The following is a 24738-nucleotide window of genomic DNA, read 5'->3' as shown; positions in this document are numbered from 1 at the left end:
CTGGCCTTTTGCTATTTTGTGGGACAAGAAAAAGGAGAAGGTGGACAGAGAACTCCAGAATAATTTCTAACTGTTCTTAAGTGGGAGAGATGGTCTCCTAGAAAGTGGTGTCTTCCAGGATATCCTTCAGCAGGAAGCTGGCTGTACATGGTTAAAGCACAGAGACAAGTCAGGGCTGGAGATTAAGATTTGACAGTCACCACCATTTAGGTTGTTCTGGGGCCACAGGACCTAGCTGAGAGCACGCAGGGTGAGTCAGGAGAATGAGCAAAAGGTTCTCTGAGGACAGAGAAACTAGCAGGCTTGTGCTGTACTGTATTCTGTCATGCTGCATACTTTATTCTCACAGAAGTATGACACAAAATATACTACTAACAACAATAAAAACAGCAATGATGTCCAACACTTCGACACTGTTCTAAGCACCTTCTATACATTAACTCACAATTTTCACAAAACCTTATAAAGCAGGTACTGTTATTTTTATTTTATTTTATGGAAGAGACCGAGCATATAGGAAGCAAGTTACTGTGACTTGCTCAAGGTCACACTGTTAGTATGTGATGCATCTGGCCCTAGGGTCCAGGTTTTTATTTTTTTTCCCATAAATATACAAATCTTTTTTATTTTTTAAATTTAAATTCAAGTTAGTTAATATATGGTGTAATACTGGTTTCAGGAGAATTTAGTGATTCATCACTTACAATTAACACCCAGTGCTCACCCCAACAAGTGCCCTCCTTAATGCCCATCACCCATTTAGCCCATCCCCCACCCACCTCCCCTCCAGCAACCCTCAGTTTGTTCTCTATAGTTAAGAGTCTCCTATGGTTTGCCTTCCTCTTTTTTTATCTTATTTTATTTTTCCTTCCCTTCCCCTTTGTTCATCTGTTTTGTTTCTTAAATTCCACATATGAGTGAAATCAGATGATATTTGTCTCTTTGACTGACTTATTTTGCTTAGCATAATACCCTCTAGTTCCATCCACATTGTTGCAAATGGCAGGTTTTCATTCTTATTGATGGCTGAGTAATATGCCACTGCATATATATACCACATCTTTATCCATTCATCGGTTAATGGACATTTGGGCTCTTTCCCAATAAAATAATTTGGCTATTGTTGATAATGCTGCTATAAACACTGGGGTACATGTGCCCCTTCAAATCAACATTTTTGTATCCTTTGGATAAATATCTAATAGTGCAATTTCTGGGTCTTTGGGTAGCTCTATTTTTAACTTTTTGAGGAACCTCTCTATTGTTTTCCAGAGTGGATGCACCAGTTTGCATTCCCACTAATAGTGCAAAAGGGTTCCCCTCTCTCTGCATCCTTACCAACATCTGCTGTTTACTGTTGATGTCATCCTTTCTGACAGGTGGTAGGTTTTGATTTGTATTTCCCCGATGCACAGTGATACTGAACATTTTTTCATGTGTCTGTTAGCCACTTGTTATGTCTTCTTTGGAGAAATGTCTGTTCATGTCTTCTGTCCATTTCTTAACTGATTATTTATTTTTTGGGTGTTGATTTTGATAATTTTTTTTTTAAAGATTTTATTTGTTTATTTGACAGAGAGAGACAGCGAGAGAGGGAACACAAGCAGGGGGAGTGGGAGAGGGAGAAGCAGGCTTCCCACTGAGCAGGGAGCCCAAAGTGGGGCTCAATCCCAGGACCCTGGGACCATGACCTGAGCCGAAGGCAGACACTTAATGACTGAGCCACCCAGGTGCCCCAATTTTGATGAGTTCTTTACAGATTCTGGATATTAGTCCTTTATCTGATACGTCATTTGCAAATATCTTCTCCCATTCCATAGGCTGCATTTTCGTTTTGTTGATTGTTTCCTTTGCGTATAGAAGCTTTTTATCCTGATGAAGTCCCAACAGTTCATTTTTGCCTTTGTTTCCCTTGCCTCTGGAGATGTATCTAGCAAGAAGTTGCTGAGGTCAGGGTCAAAGAGGTTGCTGCCTGTGTTGTTCTTTAGGATTTTGACGGTCTTCTGTCTCACATTTAGTTCTTCCATTCACTTTGAATTTATTTTTGTGTATGGTGTAAGAAGGTGGTCCAGTTTCATTCTTCTGCATGTCACTGTCCAGTTTCCCCAACACCATTTGTTGAAGAGACTGTCTTTTTTCGATTGGATATCCTTTCCTGCTTTGTTGAAGATTAGTTGACTATATATTTGTGGATCCATTTCTGGGTTCTCCATTCTGTTCCACTGATCTATGTGTCTGTTTTTGTGCCAGTACCATATTGTCTTGATGATTTCAGCTTGTAATACAGCTTGAAGTCTGGGATTGTGATGCCTTCCTCTTTGCTTTTCTTTTTCAACATTACTTTGGCTATTTGGGGTCTTGTGTGGTTCCATACAAATTTTAGGATTGTTTGTTCTAGTTCTGTGAAAAATGTTGGTGCTATTTTGATCAGGTTTGTTTTAATTCTAGACCTGAGCTCCCAAGTAATATATCGTAAAAATATAAGTCTTATTCCCCAGCAAATACTTTGAAAGATCCTAAAAAGAAGGGTAGGGATTATGGCTTATGCTTCTGTCTCCCCCATATGGATAAAATCAAATACAAAATGCTAAAGATGTACTTGATTATATAACACACATTAAGTTAAAATTATATAACACATATTAAGTTAAAATTTTAAAAGTCCTGGGGCGCCTGGCTGGCTTGGTCAGTAGAGGGTGCCACTCTTGATCTCGGGGTTGTAAGTTTGAGCCCCATGCTGGGTGTAGAGATTACTTAAAAATAAAATCTTTAAAAAATAAAATAAAATTTAAAGTATCTACAAAATTAAACCGGATAATTGAGGTTAATCACTTTCAAGGGATTCAATGATAAAGACACTAATAACTCCTTAGAAATGAAATGTTTTCTATAACTTTGAAGTTTTGCTACTTTTGTTAAAATACCCCAAGCAAAGATTCTCTAGATTTAGAAAAAGATCACATATTAAATGGCTTAAAATCATTTTGCTCCATCCATCCATGGTTAATAGTATGAGATAAAAAATTAAAAACCTATAAAAGATACATTTTGATTAATGAGCCAAGAGCAAGCTTCTCAAGAACTATCATTCATAGTATAACTGCCACCACCACATCCATTGTTTTGTTCAGCTAATAGTACTGAGTGTGCCTCAACTGATGAATGAGGTTTTATTTTTTAATCAGTATCATCATTAATAGATCAATAACACACAAGCTTAGAAGAATCTGCTTCCCCGAGAAATGTGAAAGCTTCCAGCGGTTTGAGGATTAGATTTCAATCACTTTCTTTGGAAGGCTATTTAATTATTAAAAACAACAGACAATTTCTTCCCTCACCCCCCTCCCCATCCCACAATATAAGCCATTTGGAGGCAAAAAATGACTCATGATCCAGGATTATCTTATTCTTGCTACAAACACCCACTTTGACTACTCCGATCATTTCACTTGAGAATTAAGAAGTGAATTATTTTTCACACTCAAATGTATTTTACCACCACAGACTAAAAGGGAAAACCAAAATACAGTGTGGTGGCAATCTGAGATTTAAAAAAAAAAAAACAAAAACCCAACTAGATGAAATATTTAAAATGTGCACAGCTCAAACTGGACAGAGGCACCTGGAATTGGGTCCCTAATGAATGACTGATAAGGACTCCTGGCATTACTTTTCAGTCCTTTTTCTTCCTTAAGAATACGTTGCTTTTCTAAAAAACATTAATTATTCACAATCAGCTTCTCTTTTGGAAAGTATGTTTGTGCTCCTACTCAGAGACAGACAATGGATTCAATGACGATAAGCCATTTAATTTCTTTGTCAGAAACCTTATGCCCAGGACTAGAAACAATCTAACATGGAACTCTGCTTCCAGTGTCAGATTATCTGTGTTTAGTGAAAACTGCACTGATATTTACAACCCCCCCCCTTAACTCCAAATGTTGCACATAAAGAAGCCAGTGTGAACATGAAGGCTCCTTATTAAAAGAAAAAGAAACAATTTCAGTGCCTCAGTTTTACTGATGTAGATCTCATTTACTGTGTTGATGTAACTTCTCCAAATGAAAAACAAATGACATCACTTTATAATGGTGTTGCTGAAGGATGATGAAGGTGATGACTTTGGTCTTAACAACTCATTATGTGTTTCTTTGTATTTCAACAGTTTTCAGAGATGTGGAATTCTGAATTTTGACAGTGCGCCTTTAAGAGCCCAATCTTAGCTGCTTCACAATGTTGTAAATCAAAGGACTTACTGGGCCTCTGGTAGGCTGCCAAAAGCAAGCGGTAAGACAGGCCAAACACATGTCTGTAGTTACAGTTTCAGCTGTGTACGATCAACTGCTAAATCCCTGGGTTAGGCCCTATTTGTTTTAAAGGCAGTTTTTGCAGCAGTGAGTCTAGTATAATTCAGAGATGTGATCTCTCTATAAAAAGTCACGACTGTCCCCAAACACACCATCGAATCCTGTGCTACTAACCTTATTTCACCAAGCCCAGACTTGGATTCCTTCAGAAGGACTCCCCATTGGATTATCTCATTGTGGGACAGGCACCATGAACTTTCCTGTCTCTTTTGGTTTAAGCCTATTAACTCGAACAGGGCTTGCATGGAAAGCCAGCAGGCTCACAAGGGTCGAGCTAGAAGGTGGGGGCAGGCTCAGCCTTTCTCGGGGCAACGCTGCCAGCATGAAGCCCAGGCAGTGCCCAGTGTGTGGTGTGCTGCCAAGCCTGCACGTGGGGCAGGGCCGGGGGGCCGGAAGGTTCGCAGCGTGTGGGCAGAGGCTAGCGTGTCTGAGAACCATCTAGTTTCTGAATAAATCCAATCTGGTGAAGGCCTGGTACCCCTGAACCCAGCTTGTGTCACTATGATACTGAAACCCAGTGAGAGAAATTCCAAGATAAAGAAACCCTGGCTCAGAGTTCCCAAGGTACAATACAGCTTTACACAGTACAGCAGCTGACAACGGGATCTGGCATGTGGGTTCAGTAAGTGGGCTAAAATAGAGCCCTGTCCAATAATGCCATATAAAATCATATGAACCGCTGGGGTTTTCTCTCTGGGAGACGTCGGGGAATCTATGTAGAATGAGTATCATAAAAGTTTCAGAATGGGACCCCAAGCGAATTAACACATGTGTCTGCACGCATGCCAAGAATGAATTCACCCACTACTTAATTGCCTCCAACTCACGATTTCTAACGTGGTATCCAGTCCTGTAGGGAAGGGCTTTGTGCCAGTAAGCATTTGTCAAAACACTTAATGATAATTTATGCTTTGGGACCGGCACCTGACCTTGGGGGCATTGCTGAAATATCAGGCATTTTGTGGTAGGTGGAAAAAATGGATCTTACATGATACTATGAAGGAGAAAAGAAAAAAAACTGGGACATGATTGCTGAGGTAAGACAACTATTCAAAGAAAAAAAAAGGCTTTTTTAAAAAAAGTTCCAACCTCCATTACAGGAGGTTGAAAACCTTGTACAGGGCTACCCTTCACTTAGATTTCCCAACTGTTAACATTTTGCCATATGGGCCTTATTTCCTTTTCTCTCCCTCTCTATCTTTTCTCTTGGATCGATTGAAAGTAACTTGCAGATATTATGATACTTAGGAAACATTTTTTTTTTAACTTCAATTATGATTTTCATTTTCTTAATATTGCCACTTTAAAAAAAAGATTTTTATTTATTTATATGACAGAGAGAGAGAGAGAGAGAGCATGAGCAGGGGGAGCGACAGGCAGAGTGAGAGGGAGAAGCAGGCTCCCTGCTGAGGGGAGGGATCTGACCGGAGCTAAAGGCAGACGCTTAACCGACTGAGCCACCCAGGCGCCCCTTAGCAAACATTTCTTAAGAATGAGAATCTTCTCCTTCATAATCATACCACCACTGTCATATCTCAGAAAATGAATTCAATAATGTCCTTTAATATGCAGTCTGTCTATGTTTAAATTTCCCCAGTTGTCCTTAAAATGCCTTTTGTAACTCGCTTTTTGGATTCAAAAATCTAATGAAAGTTCACATATTGTCTTTGGTTATTTTATTTAAGACACTTCCTAGTAGTTTAAATGTTAATTCTTTTTCTAAATGAAATCAGCCTTTTATCTTAGAATCTGGCATCCTATCTGTAATACATGGAGCCTTAGGTCATGATGACCTTTCTCCAAGTGCTCATTCCCTGAGGATAATGTGTCCTTTGGAGGAAACCAGGAGATAAGGTGATGAAAAAAACTGCCTTGTCTGTAGGAAGGTTCTAGAATGGTAGGGGACAAGAGTTTAGGTCAAAGGGCAGCAATCTCTTTTTGGCCTGAGTTACACACCTCTCTCCCCTCATTTCCCACTCCCATCTGTAGTCTCTTTCACTTTTTATAACTTCTGGCAAGATCTAGTGTGAATAAAAGATAAAGTTACAGACTATGAGGCACTTAAAAAAGGGACTTTGCTTGTATTTATTTTTTTCCTTTTAAATTTCAAGAAGATTAAAAGAGAAAGGGTAACATTTACACAGTCCCTTTTAAACTATAATCCTTTTTTCCCCATTGTTTTTCTCATCTGTAAAAATGGGGAAAGTTATAGCCCAGCTCAATATATAGTTTAGAACAATGCCTAGCACAGAAAAAGCCCTATAGAAGTGATAGCTCTTCTTGTGTTATTATTATTAGCTACAGCGGTATATTTTATTAGATTTTTTTTCTCAAGTAAAATCAATGTCTGTGGAAAGAAAAAAAAGAAAAGTCGCCCAAACTGGTTTAACTGGTTCCTAGAGTCCACGAAGGCATTAGATGTGACAACAAATACTGGCCCACTAAACCAAAGGGGGTGGAGCTGGAAGGCTGGACAGGTCCCAGAGGGTAAGGAAGCAGTGGCTGGGTGGTCAGCAGGTGGGCGCAGGTGCAGCTCCGCCCAGTCTTCTCCCCATTAGGGGCACCAGGTGTTAGGAGCACTAGGCTGGGCAGAGCGTTCCTCAGGAGCTCTGGGCTGGCTTTTCAGCCCTCCCCAGACTGCACTATTCCTCCTCAAGGTTAGCACCAAGTTAGAGTTCCAGGGAGAACCTGATTATTACACGGTTACAGCAAAAGCCCAATCTAAACAGTGTTCTCTGCTTCTTAAAACAAATCCACAACTCACACTCTTCATGGAATATCTATGTGACACAATACAAAAACCATGTCATCCTCCCCGTCTGCTTCAAATAACTGACCTTCTCCAAGGGTCCTCTGCAACAAGTCATGTTTGGCTTGAAGTTTTGTGATGAGATTACTACCTTCCAAATATTCTCTGAGTTTCTGCAAAAGAAAAGATTCATTTTTAACTTAAAAAAATATATTTCATGTCAAGGAACTTCCTGCAGGGTATCTAAAATCCAGCCACTTTTATCTGCTAGATTCTAGAACCTTGCTACTCCGAGTACAGTCTGATGCAGACCAGCATTATCCGCCATCAACTGGGAGCCTATCAGGGATGCAGACTCCCAGGTCCCTCCTTCCCAAGACCTACTGGAATCAGAACCTGCATGTTAACAAGCTCTCCTGGTGAAATGTATGTACATTAATGTTTAAAAGTGGTCTTAGAGCAGCCCTCTTTAAATCTGAGGAACTTTTACAAAAGTACTAACTCCTAAATCCTATCTCAGACCCAAGAGAACTGGGAACTCCGAGGGCAGACAGTAGTCTGTAGTTTAATAAAGAACCCAGGTGATTCCAATCCAACTCTAGAAGCTGTGTTTGGGGACCCCAGATCTGAGCCCCAAGAGCGTCTGGGAAGTGACAGACGTACCATGAAGTAGAACTGCTCCGTCTCCTGCTGGTTTGCTCTTCTCTTGGCAATGCTGGGCTTACTCAGGTATGTCTCGGAGACCGTGGACTTCACAGACTCTGTGGAACGGCTGTGCTGGAAGCATTCAGAGACATCGTAGTCCTCGATGGTGACCATATCTTGTATGGTCTGCAACGTGGCTTCGGTTGTTTTCTTAACCTGGGGACAGGAACACATTTCTCCTGTTACCACATGATTTTGTGGATCCCACACTCAGAATCTACTCTGTCAGGCAGAGGTGAAGACATATGCCCTGCCCCAAGAAGAGGAGAGAGAGACAGGTAAACATCACCCACTACCACCAATATGAAGAGAGGCTCTCTTTAATATCATTCTCAAGAGGATATTTCTGTGTATTTGGATCCTTATAAATCTCATGTATATCACTGGGTACTCTTCTCAGTTAATTTTTTATTTATTTAAAAGATTTTATTTATTTATTTGACACAGAGAGAGAGAACACAAGCAGGGGGAGAGGAGAGAGAGAAGCAGGCTCCCTACTGAGCAATGAGCCTGATGTGGGGTTTGATCCCAGGACCCTGGGATCATGAGCTGAGCTGAAGGCAGACGCTTAACCAACTGAGCCACCCAGGCGCCACTCAATTACACTTTTTAAAGTAACTTTTTAAAATTGGAAGTTAAACTACACACAAAAAATACACATACCATAAGTATATAGCTTGATGAATGATCAGAGTGAACACACTTACGTGACCACCACTCAGATCAAGAAATATGGTATGTTACAAATCCTTGTACTTCTCCTAATTACCACACACTCCTTTCTCTTTCCCAAAGGCAGCCATTATCCTGATGTCTAACATGTGTTAGTTTTAGCCTTTTTGTGCTTCATATACATGGAATCCTGCAGCATGTATGATTTTTGTCTTGTTTCTGTTGTTCAACTTCATGTAGTAAGATTTATTCATTTCTTGGGAGTACAGTAGTTCATTGCTGAATATTCATTGTAGGAATACATCATAATCCATCCCTTTTACTGTTGATACTCACTTATTTCTAGTTTTGGGCCATTGAAAATACTGCCATGAATACATGTCTAGCAAACATGAGCAGAATTGCTGCTTATAGGGTTTGCCAGACTGTTTTCCAAAATTATTGTTCTGATTTGTATTCCCACTAGCACAGTAAGAGAGAGTTCCTGCTACTCTACATCAAGAGTTCGTATTATCAGTTTTTAAAATTTAAACCATTGTGCTGGGGTGTGTGTAATGGTATCTTACTGTGGTTTTAATATGCATTCCTCTGATGCCTGAGATTGAGCTCATTATAATACATTTAAGATCATTTGGATTTCCTCTCTTGGAAATACTTTGGTTAAACCTCTTGCTCAATTTTCCACTGGGTTATGAGTTTTTTTCTTATTTGTAGACATGGATATGAGTCTTTCGTTAGTTATATGTGTTGCAAATATCTTTTCCCACTCTGCTCTGGCTTTTCACTCTAGTATCTAGATGAACTGTCTCTAATTTTAATGTAATTGATTTACCAGTCCCTTCCTTTATGATTAGTACTTTTTGGGTCCTATTTAAGAAATATTTTCCTATCTCAGAGCCATAAAGATACTCTTCTATGTTATCTTCTAGGAGCTTTTTATCTTCTACATTTATCTTGCACAATTAAGTCATATTCTACCTTTGCTCAAAGTCTAGTGTAAATCGGTAGCTTTATCCTTTTTCCAATGTACAGAATTTAGAGCACCTTAACTTCATTTACTTATTTATATGCTATTTTTATAATGTATTATAATAGAATATGTATGTAAATATTAACATATATTTAAATACCTCAGTTGTTATATATAGTCAGTATTCATTTTGCTTTATTCATATATTAGTTACATTATTTGACCTCCTTTCCTTATATTTTTAAGAGTAACTCCCTGCCTTTAGAAATTCCTTTTAGCATGAGTCTGCTGGTGGTGAACTCTTTTTTTGTTGACTAGAAAATGTCTTTTATTTCACTTTCATTTATGAAAGTATTTTTTCCTGGTTGGCAGTTTATTTTCTTTCTTTCTTTTTTTTTGTTTAAAGATTTTAGTTATGGGCGCCTGGGTGGCTCAGTTGGTTAAGCGACTGCCTTTGGCTCAGGTCATGATCCTGGAGTCCCGGGATCGAGTCCCACGTTGGGCTCCCTGCTCAGTGGGGAGTCTGCTTCTCCCTCTGACCCTCTTCCCTCTCGTGCTCTCTATCGCTCATTCTCTCTCTCTCAAATAAATAACTAAAATCTTTAAAAAAAAATAAAGATTTTAGTTATTTATTTGACAGAGAGAGAGAGAGGCAGTCTCCCTGCTGAGCAGGGAGCCCGATGAGGGGCTCGAACCCAGGACGCTGGGATGATGACCTGAGCTTAAGGCAGATGCTTAACGACTGAGCCACCCAGGCCCCTACTTTCTTTCAATACATTGAAGATAATCACTATATTTTCTTGCTTCTATGTTCCTGTTGAATGAGAAGTTTGCTGTGAGTCTATTGCCACTTTGCTTGCTTCTCCAGCTGCTTTTAAAGTTTTCTACATTAAAAAAAAATTTTTTTTTTTTTTATTTGGGAGAGAGCACAAGCGGGGGGAGGGGCCTAGGGAGAAGGAGAAGCAGATTCCCTGCTGAGTAGCCCGACTCGGGCTGATCCCAGGACCCTGGGATCATGACCTGAGTCAAAGGCAGATGCTCAACCAACTGAGCCACCCAGGCTCAGTTTTATTTTATTTATTTTTATTGTTTTACCATGATATGTTTATATAAGGATTTAAAAAAATATATTCTACCTGGATTTTTTTGGACTTCTTGAATTGTGTGATATTTTTCATAAACTCTAATAAATTTTCAGCTTTTATCTCTGTGAATATTATCTCCTTTTCTATTGTTTTCCTTTCTGGGAGTTTAATTAGTATGCTAAACATCACTGTGTTCTCTATATCTGTTACCCTTCTCTTTGTATTTTTTTTTAAAGATTTTTATTTATTTATTTGAAAGAGAGTGAGCAAGTGCATACATGAGTGCGGGGGAGGAGCAGAGGGAGAGGGACAAGCAGACTCCCCGCTGAGCAGGGAGCCCAACATGGGGCTCATTCCCAGGACTCTGAGATGATGACCTGAGCCAAAGTCAGATGCTTAACTGACTGTGCTACCCATGTGTTCCTTTCTTTGTATTTTCTTTCCTTTTGTTTTTCCATGCTGCATTTTGATTATTTTCTTCTGATTTGTCCTCCACTTTGATAATTCACTCGTCAGCTGTGTTGAATCTGATGTTAAAACCATCCACTGATTTGTTAGCTTGGGGCACTGTAGTTCTCACTTTTAGAATCTCTATGAGGTACATTTTAAAATCTGTTATTTCACTGTTTGTAGGTTATGGTTCCCTACTGAAATCTAAGCTTGGCTTTTATCTCCTCGACCACAGTGAGTAACTCTTTTACAGTTCATTTCTGATAATGTTAATATTTGGAGTTCCTGTGGGCATCTCTCTGTGATCTGACGTCTGTTTGCTGGACGTTTTGGTAGTTATCTGAGGTCTAGGGTGAGACTATCATCTTCTAGAGAGAATGTCTACTTATTTTTCAAGCTAATCAGGGAACTAATAGTTCCAAATCACTGGGTTTTATTTTTGTTCAAAATATTTGATGCTCTTCCTTTTGGCAACATATGGTTCTCTCTGCCATGGACTTCAGGCTTGGCCAGACACCTTGTTCAGGACAGTGAAATGTGAAATAATCAGCTGAGTGACTCAGTTCACTATTACAGGAAGTAGAAATAGTTTCAATTACTCTTTTCTTTTAATCAACAAAATACTGTTTAGGGAAGAAGTAATGGCAATCAGTGTTAGTTCTGATACTAAAAGAGATCATGTGATAAAATAAAACAAAAAAGTACAAAGAAAATTAACAAACTTAGTCATTATTGCTGGGGATGTACACAATGCAAAGGAGAGATATAACTGGAAAAAAGCATATTAAAGGTTATTTAAAAAAACAATACTGTAATGGTTACTTTAAGGAAGTCATGATTACATATTTATAGGCTGAATGAAAAGACTCACCACCCCAGAGGTGACATCAGCAAGACAGCAAAATAGGAGGTTCCCTTGTACATATTCCACCCTGCCCCACTGCAACAGTAACCTGGCGGCCATCCACGGACAAAAGTGCATTTGTGGGAGCTTTGGGATGCAGATTAAGGACTTGTAAAACCTTGGTGGAGCCCAGGACTGAGGAGGACCAATTTGAGAAAGCAGGCCTGGGCCCAGGTGGGAGGCTTGCCAACCCTGGTCCTGGCTACTGACCCAGAAATAGCCAGGTCCCCCTGGGGACTCCATTATGGTCCTATTTGGCTTTGGTCCTGTCACCAGAACTACCTGCCAAGGGACCCAAGAAGAATCGCATCTCCCTGGGCTTCAAGTAATAGGCCTGCTGACTGTGGTCCCAGCTATGGACAGTGAAGCAGCCCATGATGGGGTTCCAGTCCCTCTCCGCCCTGGTCATGGAGCAGTCTTCCATTAACAGGGACTTGCTAGAAGGCATGCTTCTCAGTGCTCCTGGAGGCAGACCTGTTGACCTCCATCTATCTGCAGATCTTGAAGTGGCCCTGTAACCTGGCTCCAGGTGGGAGATGTGTCTGTCCGTGCTCCTGGAGGCAGGCCTGCATACACCTTCGCCCAGGCTATGCATCCTGGGGTGGATCTGGGACAGGTACCAGCTCCCTTCAGCTGGGGTGCAGAGCCAATCCTACCTGTTAGGAACACCTGTTCAGGAAACTGGTAGGTGTCACGCCCATTCAAGACCCTGGTAACAGACTATCTGTGGACTGACTGCGGGCCCTGAAGTGGACCCTTGTCCCAGCACCAGCCTTACTGCCCCAGGTCTTGGAGGCAGTACCATTTGCCCGGGGACCAGACAGGATCCACACCCAGCAGGTCCCACAGTAACAGGCCCCCAAACTGTGGACCCAGCAGCAGCCCTGTGATTTCTGTCATTGTCAACAACACCATTTTTTTTTTCCCTTTTCTCAACTTTCTTCTCTGAAGCAAGAGTGTCATGGTTAAATTTGGAATTGTCAGGAAGAATAAAGGATGTGACAGAAAACACCAGACAGGATGGCTGGGACTACATACTATCCCATGGGATGTTCTCGACGAAGAATAACACCAGGTTCTGACACACAAGTCATGTTAATAAGCCACAAGGAGGGAATATAATGAGGCAACTATGAAACAGTTAATATGAGGCTTGTAATGACTCCCTATTAGCAGCAGGAAAATGCAGTTAGCTTTGGTAGGAGAGGCCAAAAACGTGACAAGAAATTTATGAAAAACCCGAAGAATGTACAGCACTGGAGGAGTGCCCAGGTGGCCGGGACTCTGCGCTGAGAATCAAAATGAACAACAGAAGAGGTGACTTCCCTGGGCTACTGCAGACTGGCTCATTTGCCTTTTTACTCACATGACACTATAACCATTGGAGGAAACAAAACAGTTGTTTTGATTTTATTCTCTGAACACACTGTATTAGTTTCCCAGGGCTGCCGTCACAAAGTACCACAGGCTGGGGGCTTCAACAGCAGCAGTTTATTGTCCTACAGGTCAAAAGTCTGACATTAACGTGCTGGTTCCTTCCTAGCGCCATGAGGGAAGGTCTGTTCCTGGCTTGCTGATGATCATCTTCTGTGTCTCTTCACACGGCCTTCTCTGTTTCTGTGTGAACATTTTCTCTTTATAAAAGGACACCAATCACACTGGGTGAAGGCCCACTCTAATGACCTCACTTTAATTACCTCTGTGAAGACCCCTGTCTTCAAATAATGTCATATACTAAACTACTGGGGGTTAGTACTGCAGCATATAAATTTTGGGGGGACACAATCCAACCTCTAACACACATATTGTTTTATGACACTGTGCCTTGCACATTACACAGGCCTATTCATCCTTTAAGACTCATCAGCCCATCTGGGAAGATGACCCCCAGCTCTGCCTTCCCTTCCCCAACTATTTACTTCTTGCCATGACTGACCTCGGATGCATTTCAATGCAGCACTATATCATTTCAGATGGGTTAAAAATCACCAGAAAGAGACCAGACACACATGCACACACACAGAGAAACTGGATTAATGCCATAGTTAACCAGCCCAGGGTACAGAAACTTATTGCCAGAACAGGCCACAGAAGGCAGGAGCAGAGGCAGAGCATCTTGCCATGGCCTTCCCTCGTTCCTGGTACAGATGCCAGTGACCTTGCCTTTGCTGGGGAATGAGGTGAATGATGCCAATTCCATTTCTCACAAGGACCTGCCACACCGTTGAGAGGGCTATGTTGTCCATCTCCAGTGGGAGCGACTTGAGGTTAGAGACAGCTTATTAATCTTTGTATCTCTCATCACTAGCACAGTGCCTGGGACACAGGGGATTATCCAAAAGGTTCAGTGAATGAACGGTAGAGGTTGAAGTCATCCTCCTTTTAAATCCACAGATGTCAAAGAAACATTCAGCACACACCAACAACATGTGCTTGCTTTGCTGACAGCCATCCTGAGCTCCACCATTCTATTTAGGCTGCCCTATCCCATGACTCATTTTTAGGCCCTTTCTAGAAACTCTCCTCACTCTGCTTAGTAGTCTTCTGGATCAAGTTGCTTCTGTCAGGGAGTTAAAGCTTATTTGAAACTATATATATATGTATATATACACACACACAAACACACACACATTTGGTATTCTTCTGGATCAAGTTGTTTCTGTCAGGGAGTTAAAGCTTATTTGAAACTACACACACACACACACACACACACACACCATACACACTGCTTCTAAAAACACATGTTTTCAAAAAAAAAAGTGTTTTTGTGAATGACAGTTGATCCTTGTTTTCAATTTTGGTCAAGATAATGCTATCATTTGACAGATAAATGGCAGTTATCTTTTACTTAGGTTCCTACTGTTAACCTCATCAATAGAAGGTTGCAGACAAGTAAGAAATACTTAAAAAAAATACTTAAATAAGAAAAAATGAAGTTAAAGCCACAGAGAAGATCAAAAATAGTAATTATGATTAGGTAATTATCAAGCTCCACATCTTATACCAAGTCTTAGAAGAATCTGACAATACCCCTAAGGGTTTGATCGCTGATTTCCATGACTTGGCAGTCAGTGGTATTATGGGATGTTTTGGGGGGCAACGTGATTTTTCTACAAGGTATAACCAAAATCTCTCTTACTTCTCTCAAGTACCCAGGCCATGAAAACTGTTTCAAATGTTTACATAAAATCTTGTTCATTACGGCTGAAAATACCCTGTGTAAGGAATATATTTTTGGAACAGTCTATGAATTACTCCCTAGTAAACTGTCAGTTAAAGATTTTAAGTAAAGACAGGAAAATTTATACGGGGTTGTCAGTTCATTAAACAGTGTTGCAAATTAATTGAGGAATCACAGGCTCCTCTCTCTTCCATTCCCTTCAGGGGGATAAATCTATAACTTAAGAGAAAGTCATTTTATACATGAAGTTTTAGTCATGGCACAGAAGTGATCACTTATGAAAACTCTTATCTTCTGGACCAAATGTGGGGACAAATCTACTTGGGGCAAATGGGGCAAACTACTTAAAACTAAGGCTGTACTAAAAATATGAAAAGCATAATTGCTCTACTAAGACAATTCCTTCTCCTTTTCTTTGGCTGTGTCTAGATAAAGGGCGGAAAGAGGAACTCTAAGAAAAGGGAACTGTAGTCTATGGGAATTACTCCAGAGCTAGCTTGGAAAGAAAGGAGCAGAGGGAATGACCCCCATGCTGAAATCCCTGAAACAAAGATTAAAAGTGAACTTGAAGAATGTGTGCAAGACTGTGCAACATTAGATTGAAACAAGCTTAGAGAATATTTATAGTGTGAAAGGTATCAATGATTATTTAGATGTAGGTTGCTTTGAAAGTGTTTAAGAAAAAGAAAACAAAAAAAAAATGAGGATAAAGTTGTGTGGGCAGCAGGCTCTGCTCCAATTCTATGCGTACAACCCACAGTGGGCACTAATAAATATTTGTTGGTGGGCCGACAGGAGGTTGAAATCATTAGGACTGAAGTACCAGTGATGCAAGTGTGCAGCATACTGAAACTGAAAGCTCATTCTGAAAGGCCTAACAGGCAAATGTGAAGTTGTGAGGAGACAACAATCCATTATAAATCTGTATCCACCCCAAATTCGATGAAGCCCTTCTCGACACTTCATTTAGCTTTTACCATGTGCCAGTATACTGAGGCCGTTTCACAAATGCTTACTGCTCTCTTTGTTCTAAGGCCGGTGCTGCAAACTCATATATCCTCAAGGGCCAAGGAAGTAGTGACAATAAGGCAAGTGGGCTGAGTGGGGAGCATGGCAAACAGGAAGCACATGCTCTCTGTCTAAAGGGAGCATCTCAGCTCCAGCCAGTTATTGTCCTGCAGAAATGCAGGTCTAGTATGATCAGACTTTCTAATTGTTTAGAAACTAGAAACAGATAGTTTTATTCAAAACTTCTAATTTTTAAATGACAGCAACTAATTTTTAAAAATCAAGCACTGTAAAGCAAACAAAATTTGTCCATGGCCTGTAGGCTCTTAGCATGGAAATTCCCTTCTAAAAAGGCTTCCTACAGTTTCAAATGGTGCCCATTATTTGTAGTTGTGTAAGATTTGGTGAAAAGGTTCATATTCTATTTAGCTGCACTGTCCATGCTTTTTGTAAACTTGGATGAGATTCTCTTTCAACTTTTATCTTTTCACTGGGCAGTCATAATTATTTTTAGTTAAATGAACTCTTTCCAGTGATTTTTGGACTTTGTGTATTTCTGTTTGTGCAGAGGCAGAGAATTATACATGTTTCTTTACTTGTATATTTTGGTTTGAGAGCAATGTGTCAATTTTTTGACCTCTATCAGTGGAGGATCAGAGGCAAATTCTTTATTTATGGTAGAGAAGAGTGCTATAAAGGACTCCAAATCAGGAATGATTGCTATTTTGTTCTCAAGTTACGTCCCTCACTTTTTGCATTATATAAATGACTTGTTATAGTCTGGCCCTCACCCAAGACAGATGCGAACTATGACATTCATCACTGTACTCCCTACACCTGGCAAAATATGTGGAACGTAGAAGCTGATGAACAAATATTTATTGTACTGAAATGAGCTGACTCACAGTGTCAAAATCCCTTAAGTTGGCTCTCAAAGTCTCTTGTCATCTGACTGCAGCTTCACCTTTGACTTAACCTCAAGGAGAGACTGGATGATGACCAAATTCCTCTGGGAAACCAAGGTTCTTCCAGGGCATTTTGAAATATATTGAAACAACTTTCCCCTCTTCTCTATCAATGGAAATCTACTGATTGTCAAAATCCAATTTAAGGGGTGCCTGGGTGGCTCAGTCGTTAAGCGTCTGCCTTCAGCTTGGGTCGTGATCCCGGGGTCCTGGGATCGAGCCCCACATCGGGCTCCCTGCTCAGCGGGAAGCCTGCTTCTCCCTCTCCCACTCCCCCTGCTTGTGTTCCCTCTCTCGCTGTGTCTCTCTCTGTCAAATAAAATCTTAAAAACAAAAAAATCCAATTTAAATCTTCCTTTCATTGGAAATCCCATTCTATGACAGTGCATTTGTCCCATATCCAGCAGATCATAAACCACCAGTCATGCTCACTGGAAACATCAGGACAATCTAATTCATTTGTTTCTATGATAAATGCTTTTAACCCTCAGAAAGCACTGCCTGCCACTATTAGTTTATAAGGACCCTGTGCTTCTCTACATTCTGCTCAAAAGGGCAAACATTAAGGGTCAAAACCTCAAAGGCCTGCAGAGGCCAGACAGGCAAGAGAAATGGAATAGTCCAATGTAAGAAAACTGGGAGTTGAATGACTATGGCAAAGTGGAATTCAAATACACCAGCTCTTCCCTTCATGAGGCAATGCAGGGTTAGCGTCGCCAGACTTGCTCATTTTCAACAGGCCAAAAACGTGGGAGCCAAACCAAACAGGTCTGTGGGCTGCCAGTTTTGACCTTGTGAAGAACACATTATTTTCCTAGAGTTTAGAGACTGTTTCCAAGTAAAACAGCAGGAGAATGCGCGCACACACACACACACACACACACACACACACACACACACAAATTGGAAGTCACTAGATGTACAAACTGTAGATCTATTAGGATCCAGTAAACTGCATCAGGCAAGTATTTTGTGATGCCTCGCCAAAACCCCAAGCTCAAAAACACCTCCAGAAGAGCAATAGCTTTCCTTTGGAAAGGCTCATCTGTGAGATTTTACACAGCGACTGAAGCCTTAATCACATGGTTGCATCTTAAATACATGTGTGAATAAGGGCTGGTTTGGTTCTGTTAGAAGGAATGGAAGACAGAAAGCTGCAAGGGATTTTGACCAAACTAGACTGGTCTAGAAACATTATCACTGTTTCTTAACAGAATCAAATATATGTTCACAGAGTTCATAACATCCCATGAGATTAAAATAAAAGAGGGTATCAAAGTGCATTCTGGTAATTCATTTCAAGATGAATTATTGTTATTGTTTTCTTTTGTCTCTAGAAATACATATTTCTGGTGGAGTTGTCAGTCAAAGGGCTCTATGCATGAGCACAATATCTAAGCTGATCCATGAAAGAATCCCATTTCCTGTATGTAATGGCTGGTCCAGAAGTATCCATGATTGAAGTAAGGCCAATAAAGGATCCTAGTTCAGAGATAAGGACCCTGGGATGGGGTGAGATGGCAAGTTATAGGGACCATGTAGTTTGGGCTATCCCAGTATGAGGGAAAACAACTACCAACACATGTGAAGATACAACTTCAAAATGATGGAGAGATTCCTGATAATATCATCAGAATACAGATTCTATCATGCCCGAGGTTATGCAAACATTGACCAGTAAGTAAACTTTCTAACTTGAGTTTAGTTTGATTTGGGTTCCTGTAGGTGATGACTGAGAGCCTTAGAAACATTTGTGGTTCATATTTTAAGGAGAACGTGGATCCAATTAAATTAATTTCAGAAATAGGCAGCTGAACTGTATGACTGCTTTCTGGCTCAACATATATTTATAATTCACATTTTATGTTCTATCCACGTAAAGCCACTAATATCAGCAAATAAACAGTTTCCTATTCTCATTCAAGTACTATTTTAAAATATGATTTCTGTACTAATTGGATCAGTAATGCCATGTTTAGTACCAAAAATCTAAAGAATACAAAAAAGCAAAGAAATTACTAATTTCAGAAGTTAGGATTAAATTAACATGTCAGTCAAGTTTTATTTCCACACTTGTGTATTCTTGGACACATATGTTGAATTTGATCATTTATGGGAACTATTTTCAGTATGAATTATAAATTTAAAAATAAAATGTGTGTTTACGTGTGTATGTAGTAAATCCCTGGTAAAGGATTCATCTCTGGTAGAATACAGAATCTTTGCATTTATCTTCGACAAGGGGTATTTTAGGAACCATGATTTAGCTGAAAACGCATGATGAAGAGATTGCATTTGGAATGTTAAATATGCCTAGGTCATGTGACAATGTCTTCCAGTGTACGTTAGAATTCAGATGACTTGCAGGGCAGAAAGCATGCTCACCTCCTCATTCTCGATTTTGAGCGTGGCCAGTCGGGACTGCAGCTGCTGGTACCTGAGCATGAGCTCGGCCTGGACCGGCTGCTGGGCGCTGACCTGACACACCTGGGGGGAATCAGAAACCGCAGTTACAACAGGGCCACCAAGCTGGCCTCCAGAGGCACGGGTTTCCTACTTAGATGCTACATGAGTCACACGGATCCCCTCAAGATTCCAATGACATCTTTACTTTTAACAGCCACCTCAAAGCTTCAGTGTTAAATACGGACATGCTACATAAGGGGCAAGGGCAGAACGCAGCTGCATGGCCTGGACACGACGGGGAAGACAGCAGTTGCAGGAAGCTCCGCGGCATCTAAGAACGGGCCAGTTGCTGGAGAGGGAGCTCTGATGCTGATGTCTCACTGGTAGGATTTGGGATGATTAAGGGGCAGAGGGCAGAGTGCAAAGGAGGGCCCACATGAACCACAGAGGCAAAAGTAGGGGAGACAGGAGAGCCTACTGGCTGCAGTCAGATAGGTGACCGGGGTAGGTTACTAACCCTCAGCTTCCTTCTCTGTGAAATGGGGATACCAAGATTTCCTACACCGTGGGGTCCTTGTGGGGATGAAGTGAGTTCATGCACAGAAAGCACTTAGAACACTGCCTGGCACAGAGGAAAGACTCAGAAAATGTAACCATTGGCATCTTTCAACCATGGCTTGCCTTCCCAATATCAGCCAAATCGTGTGACTCACCATGAATGTGAAGAGGTCACTTCTTGTAATCTGATCTCAGTTACGGTTAAGGTCAAAATTAGAGCCTTTTAATTATATTAGTTATATTAAAATTGCACCAGAAACAAAGTTTCTTTTCATGTTCCTTGTCATAGAAATGCTCTCGGCAGATGGGGGTTTCCTTTTATGGAGTCCCCAGAACATCACCGAGATTATTGCTCCGTAGCAGAACTTGCTATAAAAAGGCGGCAACAGACTCACTTTATTAAAAATAATAGTAAAAAAAAGAGGGGGGGAAACTAACCCAATTGAAGTCACTTATCTGTGATATTTTATCATTCTATGTTTGACATATCCATAACTGAAAAATTGTAACAGTAATCATTTGGTTTTGGAAACATAACTCTGGGTGGGATAAGACATCTGTCTCTCAAATTCATGTGCTATCGGCATAAAAACCGCTCACCATTTCTCATCGAGTAATTTATCAGATCAAGCAAATATAAAATTGGGTTAGAAATACAGCAGGCACACACATATCTTATAAATCTTAACACTAGGTGTCTCAGAAAAAAGTATGACATTAAAGAAATCTGTCATTGCTATTTTATCTATTTTTAAAAACATACTGTCACCACAATAAGCTAACATTGAGTTTTTAATCTATGAGTATTGTTTTGCACAGCTGGAAGACCAAGTGCTATACAGTGTACTCATTAATTGGTTCTTCTTGTTTTCCCGGCTGCAGACGATAAAATATACCACTGCAACTCATACACAGCTTAGATGGATTTTCTTCCTTGGGTAAAATAGGACAGAAAGCTAAATTCATATAAAGAACCTAAGATATATCATTTCTAATGCTCATTTTACCAGTTTGGAGACAATCTGAGTCTTAAAAAATGTTCTGCATTTTCCCCCCTCTCTCCCGTGCTCCTGTCATTTACAATTATTTTTCTTTATTGGGATCTTTAAATGAAGATTACAAGAAGTCTTCAGAGAGATTCTGTTGGGCCAGCAAAATGTTTCATTTTGAATTTAAATTTGAATGTCTAGAGGTGGAGGAAGGACTAACTATCCTGAGACTGTGTAGTGCTTACAAACAACTGAGTTTGTACATAGGTTTGGCCTCTGTAGGCATCTGAGTGCTCGACCCTTGCTTTAAAAGGTGGTTGTGGCTGGGGGCGGGGCGGGGCGGGGGAAGGTGGAAGTGGCTGATCTTAGGATATAACTAGCTAAGATCCCAAACAAAGGCAGGAGAGAGAACACAACTGGGAATTCTGACAACTCTTAGTAGGTTATAGCAGGTGAAGAGTAACTAACTAATACAATGAAAAGACAATTCATTAGTTTTAAAACAATCAATTACTGACCTCATCACCCATGTGAGACTGAAACTCAAACTTCATTGGTGGACAGAATGCAGCAGGGTACATCTCCATGAATCTCTGCTTATCACTCCTGGGCTCCAAGTTGTCAACCGCATTCTCAATAATGTCTAAGCCTTCATGTCTGGAAGTTTCAAGATTATACTCTGCAGACAGATATGTTCTCAGGGCTCTGTTCAGACTTGCATGGTAGCCAAGATCACAGCACTTAAAAAAATAAAAGAATACCATATATAGAAATTAACTCAAAATGGATCAAAGACCTACACGTGACAGCAACAACTATAAAATTCTTAGAAGAAAACATAGGAGTAAACCTTCATTATCTTGCATTAGGCATTGATTTCTTGGATAAGGCATCAAAAGTACAAGCAACAAAAGAAAAAAATAAATTAGATTTCATCAAATTTGAAGACTTTTGTGCTTCAAGGGCACTATCAAGTAAAACGAATACCCACAGAATGGGAAATTTTTTTGCACATCACGTATCTGATTTTAAAAATTTGTATTTAGAATAAAGAAATCCTACAACTCAATAATGAAAAGACAAATAGCCCAACTAAAAAATGAGCAATTGGACAGACATTTCTCAAAAAACATACACAAATGGTCAACAAGCACATGAAATGATGCTCAATATCATTAGTCATCAGGGAAATGCAAATCAAAACCACAATGAGATACTACTTCACACCCACTAGTCTGGTTATAATAAAGAAGACAGATAACAGGCATTGGGGAGAATGTAGAGAAATTGGAATCTTTTATATGCTGCTGATGGGAATGTAAAATATTGCAGCCTCTTTGGAAAAGTCTGGCAGTTCATCAGAGAGTGAAACACAGAGTTAACATATGACTTGGCAGTTCCATTCCTAGTAATATATGTAAGAAAAATAAAAACAAATTTTCATACAAAAAAATTATACATGAATGTTTACAGCAGCATTATTACTAATAGCTGAAAAGTGGAAACAATCCAAATGTCCAACTAATAAATAAACAAAATGAAACCTTATCCAGTCATAACAAAGAAGGAAGTACTGATACATGCTACAACATGTAGGATCAACCTTGAAACATTATGTTAATTGAAAGAAACCAGCCACCAGAGACCACACCTTGTAGGATTCCATTTATGGGAAATGTGCAGAATAGGTAAATCTGCAGAGATAGAAGGTAAATTAGTGGTTGCTAGGGGATGGAGGAACTGGGGGGGGGGTGGTGGCTAAGGGCTGCAGGACTTCTTTTTGGAGTAATGAAAATATTCTGTAATAGATTGTGGTGATGGCTATACAACTTTGAATATACTAAAAGCCAATTATAGATTTTTAATGAATGAACTATATGGTATGTGAATAATATCTCAAGAAAGCTGTTAAAAAATAAAAGCAGCAAAACCAAATACTGAAAGGAAATAATAAAAAACCAGCATTTAAATTTCTTCATGCTTACTGATACTATGATTTATTGAAATCCTTGTAGGACATAAACATACTAACTGTAATCTGGATTTTTATAATTTACTGATGACTCCAAAATAATCCATACTCTTTCAGAAGTGAGAAGAACAGGTTTGAATCTGCCAAAAAAGTTCAGGACCTAGAATAAAATTTGTAGATAAGAAATGACTGCCAAAGTCCTTTTAGTGGACGTAGAATTTTGGGATTCTTAAATCTTCATTACCTTTAATTTGTATTTGCATTTATTTTTTCATGTTGCATTTTAAGAGAATATAACTGAAAAAATATAACTCTGGATATTGGTCAGTTATAAATTACTGAAAGAATTTTAAATTTATACATAGAAGCAATATAAATCTCTTTTATTTGTCAGAGAGAGAGAGAGAGAGAGCACAAGCAGGGGGAGCAGCAGAGGGAGAGGGAAAAGCAGGTTCCTCACTGAGCAAGGAGCCCGAAGCGGGACTTGATCCCAGGACCCTGGGATCATGACCTGACTGAAGGCAGACGCTTAGCGACTGAGCCACCCAGGCGTCCCACAATATAAATCTCTTAAAGAGGAAGTGGTCTAGAAAGGTACAAAACCAGGTCATCCCTATATTGTTCCAAAGCAATTCAATCAATTCAATTTGATTCAATTCAACCCACTAACTGGCCATCTATTAGGTGCATGGAAATTTGCTAGGCTCCAGGAATATGAAGACTAGAATACAGTAAAACATAATCTCCATTGTCAAGGAATCTGCATATAGGTTGTTCATTACTTTGCTATTAAGAGAGTAGTAGACCGGCACAAAGGAAGTAACCTCCATAAAAGGATGCATCCACCACGATATGAACCATCAGACTGACCTTTATGAAGGCACAGATTCAATCACTGACCTGTCCTTAAAAATGTCAACATATTTAATTCTACCCTCACCCTCCAATTTCAGAATTATTAAATTTGGGATTTTTCTATAGAGATATTCTAAAATCTCGCTATTTGAGGTATGGTCTGTAGACCATCAGCATCACCTGGAGCTTGCTAGAAATGCAGAATCTTGGGTCTCAGCCCTGACCTGCTGAATTAGAATCTGAAGCTTAAAAAAAAAAAGAAAATCCATAGGTGATATTATATGCACAGTGAAGTTTGAGAAGCACCGCACTAAAACATTGATTAAAAAAAGGTCCCATAACCCTGTCCACTGGGAGTACTGTTTCTCCAAGCGGGCAAGAGAATCAACTTGAGTAAATATTACTTGATTTAAAAAAGCAGAAAGAAGCTGCTGTATCAAAATTACAAATATAAGCAAAATACAATTGTGAAATGCAGCAGTCTCATCATTGGTACATTTTCAGTGGACTCAGCTGCACTCAAATATAGAGAATAATTTTCAGCTAATTAAAAAATTCTAGTCTCAGATGAGAAAAGTCCTCTTTTATTTCATTTGCTCCTCGAAATTCATAAAGGTTCTGTGTAGCCATTTTATACACATCAGAGGGACTGAAAAAATTATTCTTTCAATAATACCTCATCTTGTGCAAACATGAATTGGTAAAGGAAATGGGCCTCATTTCTCTGAAACGTACTAGTGCTTCAACACACCCAACTATTTTGAAAGAAGACCAATTCGGCTTGATTATAATGAAGCAGATCACATAAGCTGCTTTATTTTATGAGTAATGGTTCCCAATGGGAGTTAACAAAAAATTGACACTGAGGCAAGAAACAACCTAGAGAAAAGTCCCCCCTCTAA

General features: G+C 39.8%; 1 protein-coding gene across 1 annotated transcript in view; it reads right to left on the bottom strand.

Annotated features, from left to right (window-relative positions):
* The window catches only part of SRGAP1 (SLIT-ROBO Rho GTPase activating protein 1), a 263998-nt gene that overhangs the window by 49851 nt on the left and 189409 nt on the right, over positions 1-24738 (bottom strand). The window contains exons 7-10 of the mRNA XM_028110990.2: positions 21528-21749; positions 19442-19543; positions 7780-7977; positions 7205-7289 (exon numbers count right to left, since the gene is read on the bottom strand). Coding sequence (XP_027966791.1) covers positions 7205-7289; positions 7780-7977; positions 19442-19543; positions 21528-21749 — 607 coding nt within the window. The remainder of the gene's footprint in view (positions 1-7204; positions 7290-7779; positions 7978-19441; positions 19544-21527; positions 21750-24738) is intronic.

This window comes from Eumetopias jubatus, unplaced genomic scaffold, assembly GCF_037043125.1.
Source record: "Eumetopias jubatus isolate StellerSeaLion01/CBP00866 unplaced genomic scaffold, mEumJub1_p1.0 scaffold_8, whole genome shotgun sequence".
Classification (NCBI taxonomy): domain Eukaryota; kingdom Metazoa; phylum Chordata; class Mammalia; order Carnivora; family Otariidae; genus Eumetopias; species Eumetopias jubatus.
This window is presented reverse-complemented; position numbering and strand designations above follow the sequence as displayed.